Raw genomic sequence first — 23355 nt, 5'->3', positions numbered from 1 at the left:
GTTAAAATGGATCACTCCCCTGTCAAAATATCAAGAAACTGGCCAATACATTCTGCCACACTGTCAGAATTGACAATATAGCAGAGAGGTCTAGCTATACATTACTGAGCAGCTTCTTTCCTTGTCACTAGCCTGTCATCTGATTTCTCTATGCTACGTCCTGTTGGGGGCACTCAGGTACAGCAGCAGATTTCTCCTGCGTTATTTGTTTTCCCTTTTGCCCCTCACATATAGCTATTTTATTCATGAATCACAATATTCCATTTAAACAATTAAACATGTTTTTTATCACTCTTGGGGAAAAAAAGAGGAAAGTTTCTCAGAGTCATTAGGAAGAATCCATAACTGTTCCATACAGATTGCCAGTAATCTTGTTGTGTTTGTATAACTGTAGTGTTTAGGTCTGAATCGAAGCACACCCTCTCTTTTCTCTAGATTGTTGTTGAATTACTTGCCTTATACAGTATTTGGACAGAGCCCGCATTTATATTTGCTGCATCTTTAGCATATTTTTGTAAGCAGCTTGTAATATCATTACTTGTGAACTCATTTCCGTTTAATCACACAGAAAGCCAGCCTCAGAGGACAAATATCTGCTCTGTAGGAGACTGACTTTCTTACATTGTTTTATTTTTCAGCAGTTCCTTAGCTAATAAATTTTTTGCTCTCAGCCCTCAGCATCTGTCATGTACCTATGAAGTGAAATGGTTAGATAGAGGGCTGGACCTTATCCAAAGGAAAATGAAGGATTATGAATGATGAAATCAAACTGCACGGGGGGTGGGGGGGGGAGGAAGTCCCACAGCTAAAATTGCGAAAGTTTAGATTTCGGCTCTGCCAAGGCAGTCTGTTCTGGAGATTCTCTTTATGTTTATTGGTTTGTACAGAACAAGAGCTTTGTACATTGGGAGAACTTACACAACGAAGACCCAAACCAACCAGAACCACTCTTGCTGTATTTCCTTCATGTTATAATACACCAGGAAACCACAAGACGATAGACAATGAAAAGCCAAAACACTAGGATGTCCTTTCTCCTGCAAATGTTTCTGAAGAAGCTTGCCTTTGGAGGCTAGAGCTGTATAAATAATCAGTTTTTTGGTTCACTAGCCAAACTGGAAAAAAAAAATTCATTTCGGATAAAAAACAAAATGTTTTTTTTCAGTTGCCTCAGACATTTTAACTGATTTTTTAAACATTAAAAGTAAATGAAATTTGGAACCAGAGAAGGTAGCATCCCCCTTCTGTGAGAGAGCTGTTAGTCCCCATTTGCCTGATTCAGAGCATGGATTTGAATCTTGGTCTCCCACATCCTGAATTCCTTAGCCACTGGTCTACAATGGGGGCACCAGTATCATCTCTGCCTCCTCCATTTTGTGAATGGCAAACAAACCCCCTTGCAAATATAGCCCAAACACATATTTCCTTTTAGAAATGTAAACACCACTCCTTTTGACATTTAAAAAAATCTTTGACCAAAACAATTAACCAGAATAGACATGAATTTATGAAATGTTTTGGCCGACCCAAATCTGCATTTCAGATGTAAAAGTTTCACCCAGCTCTATTGGACATTTTACTAGTGAAGCACCCTCTCAAAGTGTGACAGATGAGGCAGAGCGGTAATCTGTTGCCATCCATTTGTGTTGCTTTACCAACACTCTGCATTTCAGTAAAAACTGTTTCATAAACCAGTTAATAGTAGTAAAGTTAAAAAGTCCACAAAACACATCATGTACCAGTGAAATGAATATACAGTGTGGTGGGACAGGTTTCCATCAGTCAGGAATGGGTTAAAGGGCTCCCCTGAGCACAATCAGACCTAACCCAGTGAACCTATGAGGCCTGTCAAATCTGGAGAGGGTCAGCTCCTTGCAAGGGAGGTGTAGAGTGGCACTCAAAAGTAAGAGCTAGAGCTCTCTAGCCCAATGTTCTTCACTTCAAGGCCCGCGGACCCTAAGTCAATCTGTCAATCGCGCTCTCCTTAGCAAGAACATGGCGAAAGAGCCTCTGCTGCCTATGGTGGCTAGGTGCCCGGTTTTCAACCTTACAGTGTCCAGTGTCCGGTCCGATCTATCACCCAAAGTCGGGTTACTGTGAGCAGGGGAGGCACTCAGTCATCACCCGCGCCAGCCCCTACTCAGCTGGGGCCACCTCCTACCTATGTCGGGCGGCTGCAGCTCCCAGCCCCAGCTCCACAGACAAGTCCCTCCTGACCCGGGTGGAGGCGGGTGTGGGAGGGGAAAAGCAGTGAGCGATGGAGGGGAGGGGGGAAGGGAGTGGATGGGACAGAGCCTCGGGGGAAAGGGCAGGGGCAGGGCCTCGGGGGAAAGAGGTGGCGCAGGGGAGGTTCTGGCACTCCTGCTAGAGTGTCCGTTTTTTAAATATTACCAAGTTGGCAACCCTACTGCTGCGTGGGCCCTTTGAAGAAGTAAAGGGACTTTTTTTTACTTTGTTTCCCCGTTTTGTTTAGAACCCAGGGTGCTCAGGCTAGGTCTTATGGACACTGAGGGGGCTAGGGACCCAGACCCCCTTTACAGAATATAGTGACCACTGACCTTGTGGGGAATTGCTGGGTGAGTCCAGACATTTTGTGGGCTGCAGTATTATTTGGTTTTCCCCTTAGATTTTTGGCCTGCTATTCACCTGGGGGTTTGGGGGTGCAAGCTCCTTAAGACTTATGGCTGGAGCACCAAACTCAGCACTTGCTCTAAAGTGATGCCTACTGTCAGAGAAGGATGTCTGTGGCAAGAGAGGTGTCCACCCAAACCCCATGAGGGTGCTCTGGTGGTACAATCCATGACATGTAGTGTCACAAAGAAATGGTAAACCCTTGATTCCCTCTCCCCAGGAAGGCTGGAAAGCCTGATTCCCTCTCTCTGCAAGGTCTGAGTCCTTCCTGTTACAGACAAAAGATTACATCATAGAAATAGTTTGTGCTGTCAGCAGCAGCAGGGGTGACAAAGTATCTCACACTTTACTGAGAGAGATTGAGCTGAGGGACAAATACGAACTTTTCTTGAAAACGTTCTTAATTTATGTTATTTGCATAAAACTAACATTCATACTGTGGGCCAACATTTTGTTACTTTCCAGGACAGAGGAACACTTGGGCAGATCAACACAAATGCTTTCAGAAACAGTAAAGTTTTCTAAGTAGTAATCCTGGGATAACCATCAGGAAGAAAAATGTAAAGCCACAAATCCCAATAGCACTACCACTCACCTGTACCCCACAGTCAAACCCCTCTGCACGATGCACCAGGACCTAGGACCAATACTTAAGGTAGGCCTCTACCCACTCTGAGAGTCCTACATGGAGACAGGAGAAGTAGGAGAGCGTCTGGATGGCTGCACTTCAGGAAGAAGGAAAATCGGCTGCCTGCACTAGATAAGAGGCTTATCTTGTTAAGATTTATTATTTGTGTTGCGGTGGCACCTAGGAGCCCAGATTATGGGTGAGGATCTCATTGTGCTCAGCACTGTACAAACACGGAATAAAAAGAGCATCCCTGCTCCAAAGGGCTTACAGTCTAAGGGTGTGCCTGCACCACAGCTGGGAAGTTTGACTTATAGCACAGGGTGGATGTACACAGACTAGCTCTGGTGTGGTGACACAACACTGTTTCAAGCAAGCAATTATAGCTATGACAGTGAAAATCAATCCCTCTTCTGCAAGTTAGTTTCTTTAAACTGTTCAGCCCACAGTCCTGAGCAAGTTACCAAGTAAAACAATGTGCAAAAAATGGATGATATTGTTCAAAAAAATTCTGTTGAAACTGGGATTTTCTTTCTTTCTTTCTTTCTAACAGGAACCTGGGTTTTGGACCAAACTAAATTTGTCATTAAAAGTGTCTGCTCTCCATGGAAAATTTCAATATTTCAAAACAGAAATATTTTGATTTTCTGGGTAAAGTTGTTTGTTTGGTTTTTTTTTGCAAAAATGTCACTATATTTGTTGAAAACTCACACTTTTCTGTGTGTGGGGAAGGTGGAGTGAAAACAAAAACAAAAAGCATGTTCTGACCCGCGCTAGCTGACACCTCATCCATTAAAACTGTCCAGTCAAAACACTTATCCAGTGATCCAAATTATGGCCACTTCTTTCAGTGTCCTGGTCTGTTGTTAGAGCAATTTTGTAACCTTATGAGGAGACTTGAAGACTGCTAATCAGTTCTTTCAGTTTAAACAAATCCAGGTTGTATGAGTTTCTGTCTCTTACTTTTGCTTAATTTTATAAAGTTTTATACAAGTCAAGCAAGCTAAACTTGCTACCTTTTGCCTGGTTGAGGTAATTAAGGATATAGGCTTTTCACCCAATGCGTATCATGATAGCTACACTTATCAGGAACTCTGGAGTTCACGTAATTGAGGTTATACTCCTCTGTACAGCCACACTAAGTATTCTGGTGGGTTGTCCATTGCTATGGAACTCCTTAACATCAGATACCAGCATGACCATGGAACTTACCACCTCCCAAATTAAATGTAAAAACCATCTCTTTGCACTAGTTTTACCTCACTGTTCATGTTTAGATAAAGAAACCAGGCACACACATTCAGTATGTTCTCCAACAGTTTGTCCTTCCAGGTGCCAAGCATCCTTATCTCCTATTGGCTTCAATAGGAGGTCAGTGTGTTCAGCACCTTGCAGGATTAAGCCCCAGACGGTGGAGAGGATAGTATGGTCTTAGAAAGAGAGAAAATTTCACATTTGCTTTATTTGAATTTCTGTGAGCTCTGATACCACAGTGACGGAGACATTAAAAACCCAACTAGACTAATCATATTGTAAGGTGCATCTATTCTCCTTAGGCTTTTGAGAGGGGGGTGGGTTGAAGAGGGTGTAAGGGGTTAAGATGGGTAGAAACTGTTAGTCACAATGGGCAAGTTGGAGGCAGTATGGTTTTCTATTATATACATGAATAGAGCATATGACAGACACATTTTTAAAGACTGAAAAAAGTAAAATATGTGCTGTATAGTCATGTAAGTAAGAAAATTCCCTGAGTCTTTCCTCTCTTCCCCTTCGCTTTTGTACAACCTGTTTTCCTAATTTAGATGTATTTTCATTTTCTTCTTTTTTTTTTCAGACCAAAGACTTTCTCTCATTAGTTGTTTCCCAACTGTTAATTTTAAGTGTGCACACTAGTTCCAGGCCGTGTTACAAAAGTCATCGTTAGACTTGTTACAATTGTGCTTTTGTAAGTAGATAACATAACTACAGTAATCTCTGTACTTAGGTGTGTCGCAGTTTCAGGGTTAACTGCACCCTACACACACACACACACACACACACACACACATCTTCCTGTAGGGCACCATCTTAAGGTTTCCAGCTCCTAGCCGTCACCTCTGTCAGGTGCAGACCCATGTCTCTCACCATCCAGACCGAGAGGGTAGGCTTACAGTCCCTCTGCACTTCACTGTGGCTTCCCAAGCAGGTCTGACTGGCGTCCAGCCAGGGGTGTTGGAAATGGGGAGGTTGGTGGGCCACTTTTAAAAATTGATGTAGTTTGGGGGTAGAGGGCCACATTGCCCCCCAAACTGGAATCCTCAGGCATGTGTGGAGCGGTGTCAGCAGAGGCTGTGCTTTGCACTGGGGGAACTCATAAGGTGATCAACTCCCCCGCCGTGAACCACAGCCCTCTGGGCGTTGTGAGGCTTCTTAGTTTGTTTAATATTTATGAGGTGCTTTGAGGTTCTCATATAGAAAATGCTATATACATTCAAAATGTTGTTATAGTTTTGAATAATAGACTTTTAAAAATACAGAAAAGTTCTGGACCACAAAAAGATATAGATAATATCAAAGATAGCTTTAAATATCAATCCCTTAAGCAGACTTCATCCTTGTATTTTCTTGTTTGCCTATCTGCCACTTTACCGAGCCTGTTTACTGCTGGAGTCCTGAGTTGAAAAGCTGTGGCAGATAGCAGATGTACCAATTAATAACCTGTCAAGGCTGATGGATAGAATAAAAAAAATATTCTCACACACATCTCCTGTGTGTTTTTCTTCCCCATTTCAAGGCACTGGGGGTCATGAGACATACTCTGCTTCCCTGGAGAGAAAAGAAACTGTCTCATTAGCGTCTATCTTTCGTGACACTATGACGCAGTCTTTGAGATGTTAACTCACCTGTTCTTCTCCCAGAACTCTGAAGTGATGAAGCTCTTTAATCAAGGAGTCTGGACAGCCAGCTGTTGGAAAGAAACAAAGAAATGCATTTTAGAATTCACTGTTCGTGTTATTTGGGCCACAGCATACCATGCATAGATGCAGCGAGGACTGGATACACAGATCACATTAGACAAAAAAAGATTACATGAAACAGATTAGAAAGATAAGCTACCGTTCTACGGGCATCTGAGCACTGAAAACCATCTATCAAAACAAATCCTACCACATTTCAGAACACACAGGAATGCTTTGAAAGGTTATGTTCTGTACATCTTAGCCCTTTTTCTAAAGGGCTACAAACAGGAAAGAGGGAGAGAGATGAAAAGGGCAGTAACTTCTGCCAGATAATGCCAGCCCCTAAGTGTAGGAGTCAACATATTGTAATTAGAGGGATTCACATCAAAAGTCTAGAACTGAATAAAGCTCAGTTCAGATCCAAATAATGGCTTGGGCCCATTTCTAAGCATAACACAAGCTTTCCTCGAGTCCCTGCAGGATTTCACAGATTCTGCAGGTCCCACATACCACTATACTTTTTGGTTGTCTCCAGCATAATCCACTTAGCACATGTAACTGTCACTCCTTGGTGTAAAACACAAACCAAATACACTGGAGAAAGAGAGGTTTACCAGGCTTTTGATACTGGATTAGAGCTAGATTGTCACATCCCTTACATATTAGCCCAGGGAAAAAGGAATAAGCTCTCCACCCCCATTCCCCTGCTCTGACTGTGATTCCATCCACAGTGGGGAGAACAGAGGTCACTCCCCTGATACCCCTTGTTGTAAGGTTCTGAAGCCCAGAATCTAGACAAGAAGGATCAGAGAGCAGCAATGCTGCCCCGCTCATGACCAGGGTATCTGACTGGGCACATAAGTGAGGGGTATCAGGTAACTGGGATGTGGATAGTCAGGCCTAGTGGGTGGAGCGGGTACCAGAAACCCTAGGGGCTAGGGTAAGAGTCAGAGGGAACAGTCGGAAGCCAGAGGTGAGAGTCAAGCTGGAGGTCAGGAACTGGGTACAAGAGCCAAAGCCGGAGGCAGGAACCAGAGTGCAGAGCCAAGGGTCAGAGCCAGAATCACCTGGAGCAAGCAGAGTAACAGGTAAAATGGGGGCTCAGGCAGGGATAGGGCTCAGGCAAGGCAGAAGAAGCAGGAACAAGGCAACGCTGAACTAATAACAGTGGCTGATATGAGTGTTGAACAGCAAGCAAGCTGCTGTGGAATGGCTAATCAGGCAGCCTGCTGCAGGCCAGCTGTGCTTATTAGGTTGCCTAGAGACTAGTTTACTGCAGGCCTTGATTCCTGAGGGGAGGGGGAAAGGATGGGAATCTGCTCCACAGAAAGGGGTTAAGAAATTTACTCCACCCACATGGCAAGGGAGGAATTACAATTCTTTGTGCCTGCCTCAGTGCCAGTGTGGCGACCAAAAGTTACAATCTCATCCTCATGGACTAGCATTAGTAGGGTACAGATAACTCTGAAGATGGTTTTCAGGATCTCTGTCAGTACTGGAGCTTCATAGCAACAAATATTCAGCAGCACTCATAACGTATAGCAACAATCAAAATTCTTCGCTAGTATCGAATTTCTTGTTAAGTCCTATTGTTTCTTCCCCTTTATTAAAAATAATTCAGACCTTAAACCCTCTTTCTTGTCAACCTCCTTTTCCCCACACACATATAGGTTTGTGCTCATACAACTAGAGCTGGGCAAAAATTATCCGCCAAAACATTTTTCAGCAAAAAATGAAGATTTGGGCTGTCCAAAACATTTCATTAATTCATGTCAATTTTCCCAAATTGTTTCAGTTTAAAAAAGGCATAAGTCATAACGATTTATTTTGTCATTTTCTGAACAAAATGTTTAAATGTTATGTTTTGAAAACAAAATTTTGAAATCAATACAAAATGTTTCAGGTTTAACAAAATGTTTCATTCACTCCAAAATGAATTTTTCTACCCAACTTTTAGAGTCTCCAAAATTAAAAAAAAAAATCACTTAGGGTTGACCCAAAACTATTATTTTGCCCATTTTTCAAACCAGCCAGCAAACTGAAAAATCAGTTATTCCCACAGCACTACAAATAACCTTGACTGAATTTAAAAGGGAATATTAATTCAACTGTGTTTATAACCCTTTCATATTCATTTTATCCATCCCATTTGCTGGGCTTGCAACCCCAGCATCATCTTTGACATCTCTCTATTTTCCCCAGACTCTGTCTCTATCTACTTCGTTTAGTTTCTGACTCCTTAATATACTAATTAGCCAGCCCTTCCTTACTATTGCCAATGCAGAAACACATGTCCTTGCCCTGTTCATCTCTCACCTTGATGATCATGACTGTCTTCTCTCCAGTCTAACTGTTTTTTAACTCTGCACCCTCCAATTTATTCAAAATGCTAACACATCAGTTACTCCAACCACAACACCACCTTCTTGAATCAGGACCTGATTCATAGCCCATAAAATTCAATGGAGACTCACATTGACTTCACTGGCTTTGAATAAAACCTTACTGCATAAAAGTAAAGCTCCTTTTCCTCACCTTCAAGGCTTCACATAATCTTTCCCAAATTTAAAACTCTGTTCTTATTTTTTCCTATAGTGATCCCCACTGAAAAAAAGTCTGCATTTAACACACAGTGCTGTTTGAAGGTCAAAGTAGGATACTATTGCGAGGTAACTCTTAGCAAATGTTATCTTTTTAATAGTAACTAAAATATTTCCCACCTCCCATTTGCACTCTGTGTTCCTCCCAATCCTCCCTCAGCTCCATACTTAATGTTTCCCTCTTCCTGTCCTCCAAACACCCTCTCTCTCTTATCCTTCAATCATCCCTTCCTAAAACCCACTTCTTCCAGAACTCCACCTTACTTTGCTCTCCTCATCTGTAATTTCCACTCTTCTCCCTTATATGAATTCTGTTTCTTTGTCTCGTCTTTGTCTTGTCTCTAGGAGATTGTAAGCACAAGAGGGTCAGGGAGAATTTCTTAGTCTGTGTTTGTCAAGAGCCAGGTATGATGCTACACAGTTATTTTTATCAATATTAATATTCATCAAGTGCATCCATCTAGCAGAGAAGAACTTTTCCATACTCTATATTTTCTAGTGCTTTTGCCAGTCGAATTTCCACATGTCTCCAGGGACTAGGCTTTCATTAGACTGTGATTCTACAGTCAAATGGATCTCAGCGTCAGTAAGACCAAAAGGAAGATGTCACTGGTTAGCAAGATGGTGGCTAGCAGCTCAGAAATGATAACTGTATTGAAAATCTTTGTACTCAAATACAGCTACTCTTGATGAAAAGTCCATTCAACGTATCAGAACTTCATGTTGCTTGAGTGAACAAATCAAATGAAGTTTTATTTTAGAAAAAATGGAAATAAGGAAGTAACATGGCACAGAATAAAAAGAACAAGTTCAAAAACAGCTATTTTGTTCTCTTTGGATGTTTCTGGGTGTCTTTATTTTATTTCAAATGTCCACTTCAGTTGCCTTTTTTCTTTAAGTGGGCATTAGTAAAACATGCTCATCTACTGTGGCCTCTTTCTGTATAATGTCCAATAGTTCTGAAGAAACTTTCGGGGGATGATTAGTTTTTGCACTATAACTTGTAAAGAAGACTGTAACCAGACTGTAAACCAAAATGAAAGGGTTTTTGAAAAATATATTCTACTGAAAAGCATTAAAACTACAAAAGTCTTCAAACATTTTCCTTTTAATTTCTCATCATTTATCACAGGGCAAGTGTGGTATCCATGGGCTTCACTGGCAAACTGGGAATACCAAAGCTTAGGGGGAAAATCAATATTATTTCTATCTCTCTGATGAGCTCCTGGCAGTAGCACATGACATAAATAATCTGCACTTTGCAGATTTCTGCTATTTTGTGTGGAATGCTTTGAGGATTATTTTTTCTGCTCTTTGTAGTACAGAATCCCTAATGCACTGTAGCCTCATCAATTACAGTAACTTTCTATTCTCCCCCTCTTCCTTCTCACTTAACTATGACTTGAAAAACGAACCACAGACATAGATGAAATGACCACATACATACACAAAAAATATAAAAACCTAGTGTGATCAAAGGAAATAAGGCAAAAGCACTGAACAAATGCCTTTCATCAGATGCCAAAACACCGGGGTGAGTTCACCTGCAGGCTGGTAAAACAACACTGAAAATGTTTACTAGTTCCTTCTTCCAACTAAATTCAGGTCTATATGATGGAGGTCTTCATATACTTTGGTTTGCTGCCGTGACCGTGCAGGTTTTTGCCTACTGCTGAGGCAGAATAGGATCCATTGAGTACACAGTTGGCCTAATTCTCTACTCTGTTATGCCATTTTTACTCTGTGGTGACTCTGACTTCAAAGGAGTTACACTGTAATAAACCTAGTGTGATAGCATGAAGAATTAGGACCAATATCTGAGTGAGCAGAAAGCCAGCATCTGAACAGATGACCTCAATGCATCTTTTAAAAAAATGCTTTAAAAATTGACTAAAAATAATTCTTTGTTTCTATTGCAATGTTCCATCACATCCCAATTTATTTGTTTCAGTAATTTCCCATGTTACTTCATTCCTGCTTCATGTCATTATTTCATTCAAACTAATATGTGGGTAATTGCACTTGTGAGTGAAAGGTACATTTTAAGATACAGGAATTTACACTGTCAGAACTGCCATCTCACTTCATTGTGGCATTCACATTATAAAAATACTTTCAATTAGATCACATAAGAGGAGATATCTCCAAGAGAAGACCAAACAAGCAAAATAAAAAAATCCAATTTAAATGACAAGCATCATGAATCCTCTGATTTGCACTGCTGCGAACAACACACAGGTTCAGTTGCATTTGTTATTAAACCATGATTCCAACTATTACCAATTTAATTGCCCAAATCTTTACCTTTTCTCTGACTGGTTGACAGAATTAGCCTCTGTTTTTTATTCTTATTTAAAATTATTGCTTCATATAACCCCCCTGTAAACAGCAATGGAAAATTCAAATAAACTCTTTTAACATAGATATTACATAAACTGACAAAAATATAACTTAAATTAGTTTTTAAATGAGTATCCATAAATGCAAATATTATTTAAAATATTAATAGCAAAACACCACATTAATGCAGAGCACATAATCGAAACATACACTTAATTTTAAGCAGATGAATAGTCCAAGAGCACTTGGCATCTTGCAGGATTGAACACTTATGCACAGCAAATATTATTTTCACTTGCTTATAGTTTATTTCTAAACCAACATTTTTGAACTTTAGAAAGCACATGCTGTTCTTTGAGGGCTAAAGTCCTGGAGCCTTAAAATTCCAACTTCCCTGGCAGGAAGAGAATATAGGAAATCAATGTTATTCAAAGGAATTCTTCCCACAGAGCAAAGCTATTTCACACAGGGCAGGTAAAGTTCTAAGATTCCAGATCTCTACATAATAAGCTTGCAAATGTACAATGTTCTAAATGTATTAAAATTGCAAAAAATAATTTTAACCTGGTAAACTAACAGTGGAAAGGATTGTTTTCTAATGTTCTAAATATAAATAAATATTTGGACTGAGTACAAACATGAAAAATGTTACATATTTTTGGGGGGGAAATTATAAAAGCCTGGAAATGAAGGATAACATGAAGCTGTAATAACTGTCCATTCATTGTCATGTCATTTTCCTAGTTCTCTTCCAAACTATTCAACTAATTAGAATATTGATGTAAAAATAAGACCTATATCCTGCTCATGTCATTTCCAGTGAAGAAGAAGCCTGAGTCTGTGACACTGTAATCACTCTTGTGAGAGCAGACAGTGATGTCAAAGGATTTAGTGACTTCATTGTACTAGTGTTAATTAAATGTTTGATGTTTCAAAAGAGCTTTTCTCAATCACAATATTTGTGCTTATATGAACAAAGGGGAAGTTAGAGAAATTGGAATGCCCACTTTATGGCATAAATATCGTACTTTTCGAAAACAAAAACAGGAGCTATGAAGACTATCAATTGACAGGTAACTGACATATAATATGTAGTCATTAAGTGTAAAAGCCTATCTTTAAAATATTGCCTATGCTGAGAGATCTAAAAATATATTTGCAGAAAGCCCACACAAAGAAGGTTATTACAATAGTTTTCAAATCTTAATAAACAATAGATTTCATTTGGAAAATCTTGAATATCACTTTTTAAATGCTGCTTATGTAATGCAATATCATAATGTAGCCAAACTTCAAACTGCTTGAATTCACAGACTTATCCTGTACTTATAGATAATATTTACATAATATGGCTTTTTAAAGGCAAATAAATTGACCAAAATTCCAGCCACAATTTACAATCTAAGGCCTCAAGCCGGCAATCTGCATAAGCTCTTGAAGTCAGTAGATTTCCATGTAGGCATAAGAATCATCCATGAGGATCCAGTATTGTTAACCACAAATGTTCAAAAATCATGCATTAAGGCCAAAAATTCCCTCATAAGATTGGCTTAAAAATCATGTTTTTGTTTTTGTTTTTAAATAGGATTCTTGTGGTTTGTCTTCTGGTTTCTGAGCTGTTAGGGTGCACTTGCTGCACATTTTCATACTTTTATCAGGAACCATGAGGGTTAGAAACTGACTTTATTTTAAATGAAAGCTGAGATTCTCATGCAGTCTACTAAATCTAGCAGCTGAGGCTGTAAGAAAAACACTATATATCATGACTGATGAGAGCTGGCAACACTGAGAATCTGGTTGCAAGATTGGGTTTGAAACAGACAGTGCACCAATGAAATCTGTCATCAGAAATGTAATAAAAAGCAGAGTGACTGAGAAGCATGCCTTTTAGTTCCACAAGATTTATTTGGAGCCCAACCTGTAGCCCAGGGTCCATTTGTGGCCCTCAGGGGTCCCTTAACTTAGGCCCTGGAGACGGACCATTTTAAGAGGAAAATGTGCATGTGATTGCTGATTGAAAAGTTTGTTCACTGACAGCTTTCTTTAGAAGGGGAGGAGTGAAGACATAGACAAATGGAGTGGGTAGTGAGGGCTGGAGCGACAGTCTTCACAAGAGGGGGAGGGGAATCAAACAAGCACCCCAGCAATTCCTGCAGGAGGAGCTGGGTCTTCCATGGCACAGAGCACTAGGAAAAGGGGCAGCGGCAGCTCAAGTCCCACAGAAAGAAGTAGGGGGAGCAGGGAGCTGATTTGAAGAGGCCATGGAGCCTCACTATTTGACTTGGGGCACTGGGCAAGTTAGGAAGAGTAGGTCAGAAAGGAAGGAATTTTTGAGGGGAAGTAGTGCCATTAAGGAGTCAGAGGGAAAGGAGTGAAATATTTGGTGGATGTGCCTAGGAACACTGGAGATTTGTGGAGGGAGAGATGGGCTGAGTACATGGGGAGGGAGGGAGATCTGGCTGGGGGCTCTCAGGAGGAAGAGAACAGGTGTTTCTTTCAGGCAATGGGGCTGAGGAAGGGAGCTTCTTAGGGGATCAGCTGGGGAAGTTTGATGGGTGTGTTTCTGAGGGATGGGGACACTAAAGGCAGGACTCAAAAAACGAAATCTCCACTCACCTTCTCCAGGCCCAGCTGATTCTCTGAAAATACAGCAGAGCAGCTATGTTGTCAGTGTTTAGTGTGAGAGCTGATTTGGGAGCCAGTTTTAGACACCCAATTCAGGTTTCTTTACAACATGGAACTGAAGAGAGGACAGGAAGGGGAAAATGGCAACTTTAAACTGCCCCTCCCCTCCTAACGGTGGCTCTTGACATGAAAAGCTGGGCAACAGTGGTTTGGAGATATTTTGTGTGTGTGTGTGTGGGGGGGGTGTTGTATGCCTGTATTTCTTGTAATTACTTCTTGAAGAACGACTAGGTTTTATAACAGGCTTTTGAAAGAAGTTGGTTTTGGACAGGAACTTGAAGGAAGAGATGTAGAAGGCATGGTGGACCAGACAAGGAGCTATTTCCAGAATATCCAGTTACCCTTAAAGTAAGGGTGTATCACAACTGAGACATGGGCAGTCTGACCTAGTGGCCGGAGCAGGAGTCAGGCTGGTCAGATACCAGGATGTCAGAATCCGAGCCAGCCCAGAGGGTAAACTGAAAGTCAGGTGTCAGGAGGGAGGCAGGGTCAGGTTATTAGGAGATCAATAGTAAAAGCGATCCTGAGCAGGGAGAACCCAGTTACATGGACAACTTCCTGTTCCTGTGCTTGGGTTAAATAGAGGCTGGGGACCTAGCAGGACCCTCAGGGTTCCACCAATCAGATCCTAGGACTGGAATCCTCCTGCCAGAGTTCAGCTGCTATTCTAGCAGGTGTTAAGAGGGTAGCAGGTTGGGACTGCCTAGTGCTTAAGAGCCCTGTGGACCAGCATTCAAGACCCACAGTCCTTGACAGGGTACTAGGACAACCCAGCAAAAGTACATGATAGACATGTATCTTGTACACATACTAAATACCTCCTTTATTAAGTTGCATTTCCTAAGGAAATCAGAAATGTTCTAATTAAATAGCTATGTTGATTATCAGAAGCTTATTAAAATATACATGTATCCACTACAAGTCACTATAACACCCTGTGTGCCATTCAATTAGTCTAGCTATGCTATTTATTTATTTTTGAGAACAATTCAATATTACACTGGATCAATTCCTATGTAATCTTGTCAAATAAAAGGTGTCATTTATGAGGCTGTCAGTTATAAAGACTATACTGTATCCCCGATAAAGTTGGCTTGGGGCTGGATTAATTTTTAACTCAGCTACATGTAGCAGTAATAAAAACACCCAAACACATTGAGGGAGACTACTTCTCCCCTATTGCAACAAACAAAGAAGATATATGGAGAACAGAAAAGAAAACAAAAAAGACTTAAGGTATGCTGTGAACTTTGTTTTTCTTTCAGTAATCCTCTCACTACTCAGTCTTATTTAATATCTGGCAGTACAAAGATCAGCAGTGGCACAGCTATAAAGCTGTATGCATCTGAAGCAATAGCATGAGAGTCTATTTGTTAGCTAGCCAACAGCAGCTAGATTTCAAGAAAAGGAAAAATATGTGTATGTTTCAAGCCATTGGCACAATCTTTCTATTACAGATTCATTGAATGAAACAAAGCCTCTCTCCACCATCCCCAAGCTCAGTATCAATAACATTCCCTACCCTTCTCCAACATTTGTATAGAAGATTGTTTTAGCTGATTGCATGCCACAGAGAAGGTCACGTAGCAGAATGTGAGGCTTCTCATGCAAACTAAAAGATTTTAGGAAGCTCTCCACATGATCATGTCTTTCCCAGGATCCTTTTTGAGCCAAAGCTGTGTGAGGACTATTTTCAGAATAAGATGCAGCAAAATGTAGTAGTAGATGAGGAACTTTTTAATCAAATGAACCCTTGGAAAGCCAAGAAAGGAAATAAATTAATTAAATTAAAATTCTCTTTAGGACTTATGCTCTCCAGTCTCAGTTACCCTTGTCCCAAATTCAAGGCAAGCAACAGTCTAAAATCATTTGTCTTGGGAATGAACCACAAAAGGTCTTTGATTCCTCCTTTTCTTCAGGGAAGAAAAGGCAAAAATCACAAACCTAGTTTTCATTCAACGCTGAAGCAACACAAAGTCTTAGTTCCTTCTTTCTTCTAAAGAAGTAGTAAATCCTAAGAGGTTTTATACAGATTCACAATTGCCTTAGGAGTATCCACTCTGTGAAACGTGTCTCAGATTGGCTGGCCAGCTCTCTGAACACCTAGCAACAAACTTCCTCTTCCTTTATCTGCTTTAGGATGGTTTCCTGAGAGCTTAGCAGGTCCCAGCTGCTCCTCCTGTCAGCATAGGTAGCATCTACACTAGGGTTGCCAACTATGTAATATTTAAAAACTGGACACTCCAGCAGGAGTAACTGAATCTCCCCATCCCACCTCTTCCCCCGAAGACCCGCCCCTGCTCTGCCTCTTCCCCCAAGACCCCACCCTTCGTTTGCTCCTCTTTCCTGTCCCTCCATTGCTCACTGCTTTTCCTCTCTACCCTCTCCCTGCCTGGGTCAAGAGGGACTCACCTGCAGAGCCAGGGCTGGAAGCTGCAGCCGCCCGGTGGAGGTAGGAAGTGGCCCTGGCTGAGTAGGGGCTGGCATGGGTGATGACTTGGTGCCTCCGCCTGCCCCGCCTGCAGTAACTGGACTTTGGGTGTCCGGTCAGATCTACTGACACCATCAGGTCCCCTTTTTTTAACCAGATTTTTGGTCGAAAACGAGACACGTGGCCACCCTAGTCTACACTGAAGCAGTGCTGCTGTAGCGTCTCATTGTAGACAAGCCCTGAGCCCTGCCAGTTAAACCTGGCATCCCCGTATAAAACTCTAGTTTGTAACCTTGGAGCTTTCTGACTGCTGTCTTGATGATTCCAGGCCTCAGACTGGTATACCCTTTCACAGTGAGTAAGGGTGGCAGAGCAGGGCTCCTGATAAAAAAAAAAGTCATGTACATGGCAGTTTGGAATCCTCCCTTCCAGTCTGGTGACAAGATATGGTCAACTGTTGATGAGCTGTAGTATTGGCCACAGCCCCTGCACAACCCCACTTTGAATTTTTGTCCAGTGGATCAGTGGAATTTTCTGACCCAAGAGTTGACATCTTTGCCCAAATACCTGGTATATTTTGGGACTTGTTCACCTGTGGAAAGGTCAGGCAACATTTTGCCCACAAGAAAACTTTCAGAGAAGCAGGCTGAACAACTTGGTTCAATGGAAGCAGATAGGTGAATATTTTATGACATGGGAATAACCTAACCATAGCATACCTGATATTCTCCCAGAATGTCTGACCCATCTTTTTTATTAATCTAGTTTACAGTGTTGGTTACAACTTATTACAATTAGCATTTATTTGTTAGGCATACTAAAATATCTGATGATTTATACTTTGTAAATATTATACTGCTGACTGGGTGATTAATCCACCGTTGTCAACCATATAAATCCCAAAAGCACAACACTGGTCTATGTACATTGAGTCTAAAAAACAACAAAAAATAAAAAGGGAAGCACAAAATAATATGGAATTCTTTTCTTTGTATTTATTACATTTTTTTATAACCTTAGTTTCAAGACTTATATTTTTTATGTCAATAATATAGAAGGGTAAACAGTGAGATACAACAAATACATGCAGGAAGGAAATATATTTACATGTTTAAATAATATAGATCTTTTAATAAAACAAACATTTGGGGTGGTATTTTCAAAAGCACTCACAGTTGGCTTTGCTCCTGTCAAAGTCAGTGGGACCATGACCTAAAAATCCCAACCTTTAGCTCTACAGTCATCCAACTCTAAGGCTAATGTCTACACACCATGAGCTAGGGGTGTAATATCTCTGCTTGTGTACACATACTCATGCTAGCTCTCGTCAAAGTAGCGCACATATAAACAAGTAGTGGCAGCTGGGCCGTGCCAAGTACATACCCACTGGTTTCAGGCAAGTTTGTATTCAGCACAGTCAGCCATGCCTCTGCTCCTACCTGTGTTAGCACAGCTACACTGCTATTCAGCTAGCAAGAGTAGGTGTACACAAGCTGGGAAGTTTCACAAGCTGGGAAAATACTCCCGTAGCTCATAGTGTAGATGTAGTCTAAGTCAGATACTGCAGCAAACAATAGTTGTATAGAGTCTTGCATATACAAAGGTCAACATTATGAGTGTCGTTCTTGTACATTATTAGTATTTTCTTAGAATTACAAATTATGGGCCAGATCGAGTGTAAACTGAAATAGGTACACTGAAGTCAATGGTTATACACAAGTTGACACCAGCTGAAGATATAGCCCTAAAAGTTTATATTTGTTCTTTGTTCAAAAGCTCTTTAGTAAGCTACTTTCCAATGAAAAGTACTCTTCTTACTTAATGACAAGATCCCCTTAATTGTATAATACTATCCACACCAAGAAATCGACCCACTATTTAAACTAGCATTACTCAGTTTTCAGCAATTGTTTAGGTGGGAAAACCCTGTTTGTAATGGTTCACAAGCAAAGTCAATTTCTTAATCTATAGCAGATGGACCTTATATGTAACTTTCTCCAGAGGTAAATACTCACCCAATCTACTTTTAAATTTCAGAGTTAAAATATCTTTGTCTCCTCATTTATATTTATGTCAAAGTGTTTTGTAGTCATTTTCTTTTGTTTTAATTGAGTCCACTGAAGTCAACAGAAAGACTCCTATCCACCTATTGTGATCAAACCTTTGAAGAGGCTTATAAAGCAAGTTAACAAGAAAGGTTTGCAAACCTTTGCTCCTTTGGAGAGTAAATCTGTCCTGTCCTGAGATTTCCCGAAGATCTTATATACACAACAGAATGGGAAAAGGTGAATTTTTTGCTTGCATGTATTTCTGTATTTCAAAATAAATTAGGGACAGAAAAGGCACACTGTCTAATGTGATTGTCCAGTAACTCTGCCAAGGGAGTTGCATCAGAGATGGAAAAGGTCAAATAAATAATGTGAAGTGCAATACTGCATATACAGTATATCAGCTACATTAGAGGAAACTCACTGGACTGGTTTTCCCACATTGTATAAAGCTCTGCCTCCACTTAAGCACTACCAGTTACTGTTTTTGTTCTAATGATGCTTTAAAGCCAAATTACCAAAACTAATGAATCATGGTAATCATTTTGCTACTAAGATTCTTTCCTTTTAATTTTTATGGCAGTAACAACAGGAATATAATTTTTGCATTTTAGGTTATGGGTTGTTTTTAGGTTTTGTTTGGTTTGGGGTTTTTTTGGCTTAAGGAAATATTTAGAACAGATTTGGACAAACACTATTGATTTAACATCACTTAAATCACTGAACTATAGAATGCCAGGATGCCAATACTTGCTGTTTTTGGCAATTTAGTTGATATGCTCTGCACTGCTGTCTGATGAACTACCCAAATAATTCCTCAAAATCTACAATTTTCTAAAAAACAAACAAACAAACTCAATATTGCTCAGTAGAATGAGACCATTTAGTGACCAGACTCCAGAGCAGACTTAGCAGACTGCACCAACTGGTGTTGCATTCCCAGGTTCCAATTCTATCCTCAAACACACCCATGCAGTTCCTGATAAAGTCAATGAGCACAGTGCTTACATATCAGAGGTCAGAACAGAGTCCATGCTGTCCATCCAGAATGGAACCCTAAACCAGGACCCTCAACAGCTCTACAAAGATACTAAACTTGTGCCAACTGGAAGTCATTCTTTGCCTATTTTATTGAGACACTTTGCAGACGTAGTCCCCTCACAATCAGCTCTGATTTTTACAGTTAGCTATTGCTATAAAACCTATTCCTACAGGCATTTACATCATGGTGCCACCAATACAAAAACAGTAAGAGCAAAACTCATCACAATATTAACTTTTTAACTGAGATGCAATGGAGTGGTTCTAACCTCCTTCCCCTGAAACATACACTATCTCTACTGGCTTAACTTGCATAAACTTTGTTAGAGTGGAAATCTCATCGCAGGAATCTGGGTTGAAAGGAGTTTTGCACTGTTGGTATACTAGGTTTTTAGCTCAATCAGCTCAATTCATGAAAGGTTTTTTCATCTTTTATTCAAAAAGTAGTCAAAATCTCCAAAGCAAACTCTGTTCTTTTGAATTCCCACCTTCATGCTGGCACTGGCCTTTGATGATGATCAGTCCTTTTCAGAAAGCAAGAGAGAGGTCAGGAGCTTTCAGCATGTGGTGAAGACTTTATAAGAGTGGAAATTGTCTTCTCAGAGAAAACCCAACTATTGCTGAATAAAAGTCTACACAGGGCAAAAATAACCATCTAAGAATTTCATTTCCAGTTATTGAAGGCCATCTCTTGAAAAGACTGTCATTTCTGAATGCCAGAATGAAACAAGTGCAATGTAGAAGGCACTAAAAGAATTTTTAAATAGAAATGAAACCAAAATTCACATAGTAGTTTTTCCACTGACAGCTTGATAATAGAAGTATATTTTAACACGCCAGGTCCAGTGAATCAGATTTTGAGTGAAAACACTTTTTGTTGCACTTAAAACTTGAATTAAAAACTGCCCTTCTATAATGGGAGAGAGAGAGAGAGAGAGCTGTCTCAGCAATTCATGTTGCAATGAAATCCCTTGTCACATGAGCACTTTATATTGAACCAAATAAGGCTACAATGCTGGCTCTGTAATGTGGAATATCCCATTGTGCCATGAAGAAAATTGTGGCCAGGTGCCAAAGAACAAACACAAATTTTCATCCTTTCTAATTACAAAACCTGTTGTAAAGAAAATTAAAGTGGATATAAAAAAAGGTCATTTACCGTGACCAGCAGAAAAAAGGTCAATGTTCACCAAAAATCTGAAAGAAGAAACCAAATACACACAAACACACATGACACACAAAATATTACTTAAACAATTACTGTTGGAGAGTAGAATGGCAAATAAGATTCAGTGACCCAGAAATAGCAAAGCTTTCTCTTGTTACGTCTGGATTCTTTCGCCTGATATGATGTCACTCTATATAAACAATGCATAAAACACATGCAATTCCTTTATGTCTGTACAGCATTTATGAGTCCAACATAAGTCTTTCACTCAGAGCGTAGACAAATATTTAGACTGCTACATTAGTGGTTCAGCGTGTAAATGAAACTAGCCTATGCTACTCTAAACGCAAATGCTCATGGACAAAAAACCCATCCAACCAAGAGAGAATTTTAATAAGCCACGGAATAAGTAATGTCTCACAAAAAAGCTCACAAATATTTGGACAAAAGACTATAGTTTACTCCTTTCTAAAGAGATCTTATGGCAGCTAATCACATCCAGAATATTCAAGAGTGAAGCGTTTGTTTACAAGTGACCTGCATTCTTTTTGTGCTGCTGAATTCTTACTTTGTTAGCTATTTACTATATACCTCTTCCTCCTCCTCACCAGCAATATATGCATTCACATTCTATCGCTTTCTGTGATGGAACCTGGCAACGTTCCACTCTTTGTGAAATGAGGACAGTTTTGCATTTCACCTTAATCAGATCAAATTAGGACAGGTGGTAACCCTGCAGGCAACATAATTATGAAAAATGTCTGTGTTCAATACAAACTGTCCTTCCAGCCTCCTAGCCTAATAGGATATCATAGTACAATCTTTTTACATTTTACTGGCAGCTCAGAACACAAATGCCTACAAAGGATCTGATTCTGCTCTCATTTATGCCAGTGTAAATCCAGAGAAACTCCACTGAAGTCTCCCTGTACTTCTACTGGCGTGAAAAGAAGCAGAATTTGTCCCTGAGTGCATAATTTGATGTGGGGATGAAATCTAAAGTTAAATACAGGACAAAAGAAATTAAGTCTCTCTCTACTCAGGAATAATTTTAACAACAATGTGCAAGACATGCTGATCCTATATTACAAACGGTGAGTCGTGTTTCTGCTATAAAAAAAGGCAGTAATAAATATTGGAGATAGTGTGGCCGGTCTGACAAAGAGAAAACTTGGAAAGGTATCAGTGCTCCCAAAAGGCAGAGAATTAGGGATTTTCCTGATTGTGCACGGATATGATGGCCTTACTGCTGAACAGAACACTTACAGTGAATAGCTGGCTAGACAGAATTGATATAAGCTGAAAATTGGATGCAAAACTCCATTCTACATTAAGGGGATAATACACCCAGCTTCATTTACAATATTACTCCTCAGAAGACACCCCAAGCACCGCAATAACAAATGTTATATCAAAGATGCACTCAGCAACAAATGCAATATGAGTCTCTGTGAGGCAATTTTTCAGTGTGTCAAAATTATAATATCACTCCATGGAAACAAATTAAGCAGCACAAGCTCGGCTGTTGGGATCACTTTATTAGCAATGCAATGTTATTTCATAAAGAATGCATTGCTTCAGATCTGTCAATAAACATCAAAGATGGCCTATCCATTTTTATGGAGCACAACTTATTATTTGCATATGAAATAAACAAAACACTTTAACATCCGGCTCTTTTTCTGCAATGCATTTAAAATATTACTGAAAAACTGATCATCTCTACTGCTCACCTAGAGTCCATTCCAGTTTTTGGTTGTTGTTGTTTTTTTTATCAAGAGGGTGCAACATCGAACAGGCTTCCCAAAAACATCAGTTAAGGAATACTGAATATTATCTACCAGATGGGTGCATATCTGTGTTTGAACACTTGCTGACATGTCCTGGAAAACTCTGAAAAATATTCTCTTTGAAGACAATTCTGCTTAGATATATCATACCATAAACATGCATAACCTTAACTCTGTTCCTCGTGCACAACCATTACAATCCTGGGCCAGGTCCTTGGCTATCGAGTACCCATGAGGTAGTGATATGTAAAGGTGACTCACCTTTGCACTTCCCTAATCCTCAAGTTGTTACAGCATTCTGATGGCTGCTGTAACTTATGCTAGAATGCAATGGCCACAAGGGGACAAAAAGAGAGCTCAGGATTGGCATGGTACTACATGTGGCAATGGATAAGAACACCTACATCAGCACTATGCCATCAGAGACTCACCCTCATATTGAGATGACCCTCCCTGAGCAGGTTCATGCACTTTTATGGCCAAATTACACTGGCAGAGCAGCGGAAAGCAACTGTTCCACCATACCCAGTCTTTAATTATACGATCACATACAATTTCTCAAATAATCCAATATAATATCATGGAATTTTTTTCTCTTTCATTAATACACATGGGGAATATCTTGTAACAGTTTTTGTCTTCCCTTTTTTTTACTAACAACTAATTCATTGTCACAGTGGTCAACTTTGGTCAAATTTTTAATGGAAGTTACCCACCTAGTATCTTTAAAAATCTAGCCCTTATACTTTTTATGATAAATCTTCTCGCTAAGGTACAATATATACACTAATTATTCTGTGTACACACATTTGTGTACACTTTTCTTTTCATCTTTCTTTGAAAACTGGAAGTCAAATCCTACTCAGGAATATAGAAAGAAGCATAAACTCTTGCAACCAAGTGTAAAAGTATAATTAGACAGTCCAAAAAAGAATTTAAAGAGCAACTAGCAAAAGACACAATATCTAACAGCAAAATTTTTAAGTACATCAGAAGCAGGAAGCCTGCCAAACAGTCAGTGGGGCCACTGGACGATTGAGGTGCTAAAAGGAGC

The 23355-nt window shown here is 40.0% G+C and overlaps 1 protein-coding gene across 2 annotated transcripts in view; it reads right to left on the bottom strand.

The window, feature by feature from the left end:
- The window catches only part of PRKN (parkin RBR E3 ubiquitin protein ligase), a 1227966-nt gene that overhangs the window by 198633 nt on the left and 1005978 nt on the right, over positions 1–23355 (bottom strand). For both annotated transcript variants that reach the window (XM_054023728.1, XM_054023729.1), the window contains one exon: positions 6142–6203. In XM_054023728.1, coding sequence (XP_053879703.1) covers positions 6142–6203 — 62 coding nt within the window. The remainder of the gene's footprint in view (positions 1–6141; positions 6204–23355) is intronic.

Source organism: Malaclemys terrapin, chromosome 3 (assembly GCF_027887155.1).
Source record: "Malaclemys terrapin pileata isolate rMalTer1 chromosome 3, rMalTer1.hap1, whole genome shotgun sequence".
NCBI classification, from domain to species: domain Eukaryota; kingdom Metazoa; phylum Chordata; order Testudines; family Emydidae; genus Malaclemys; species Malaclemys terrapin.
Note: the sequence above shows the minus strand (reverse complement) of the source record. Positions and strands in the feature narration are given on the sequence as shown.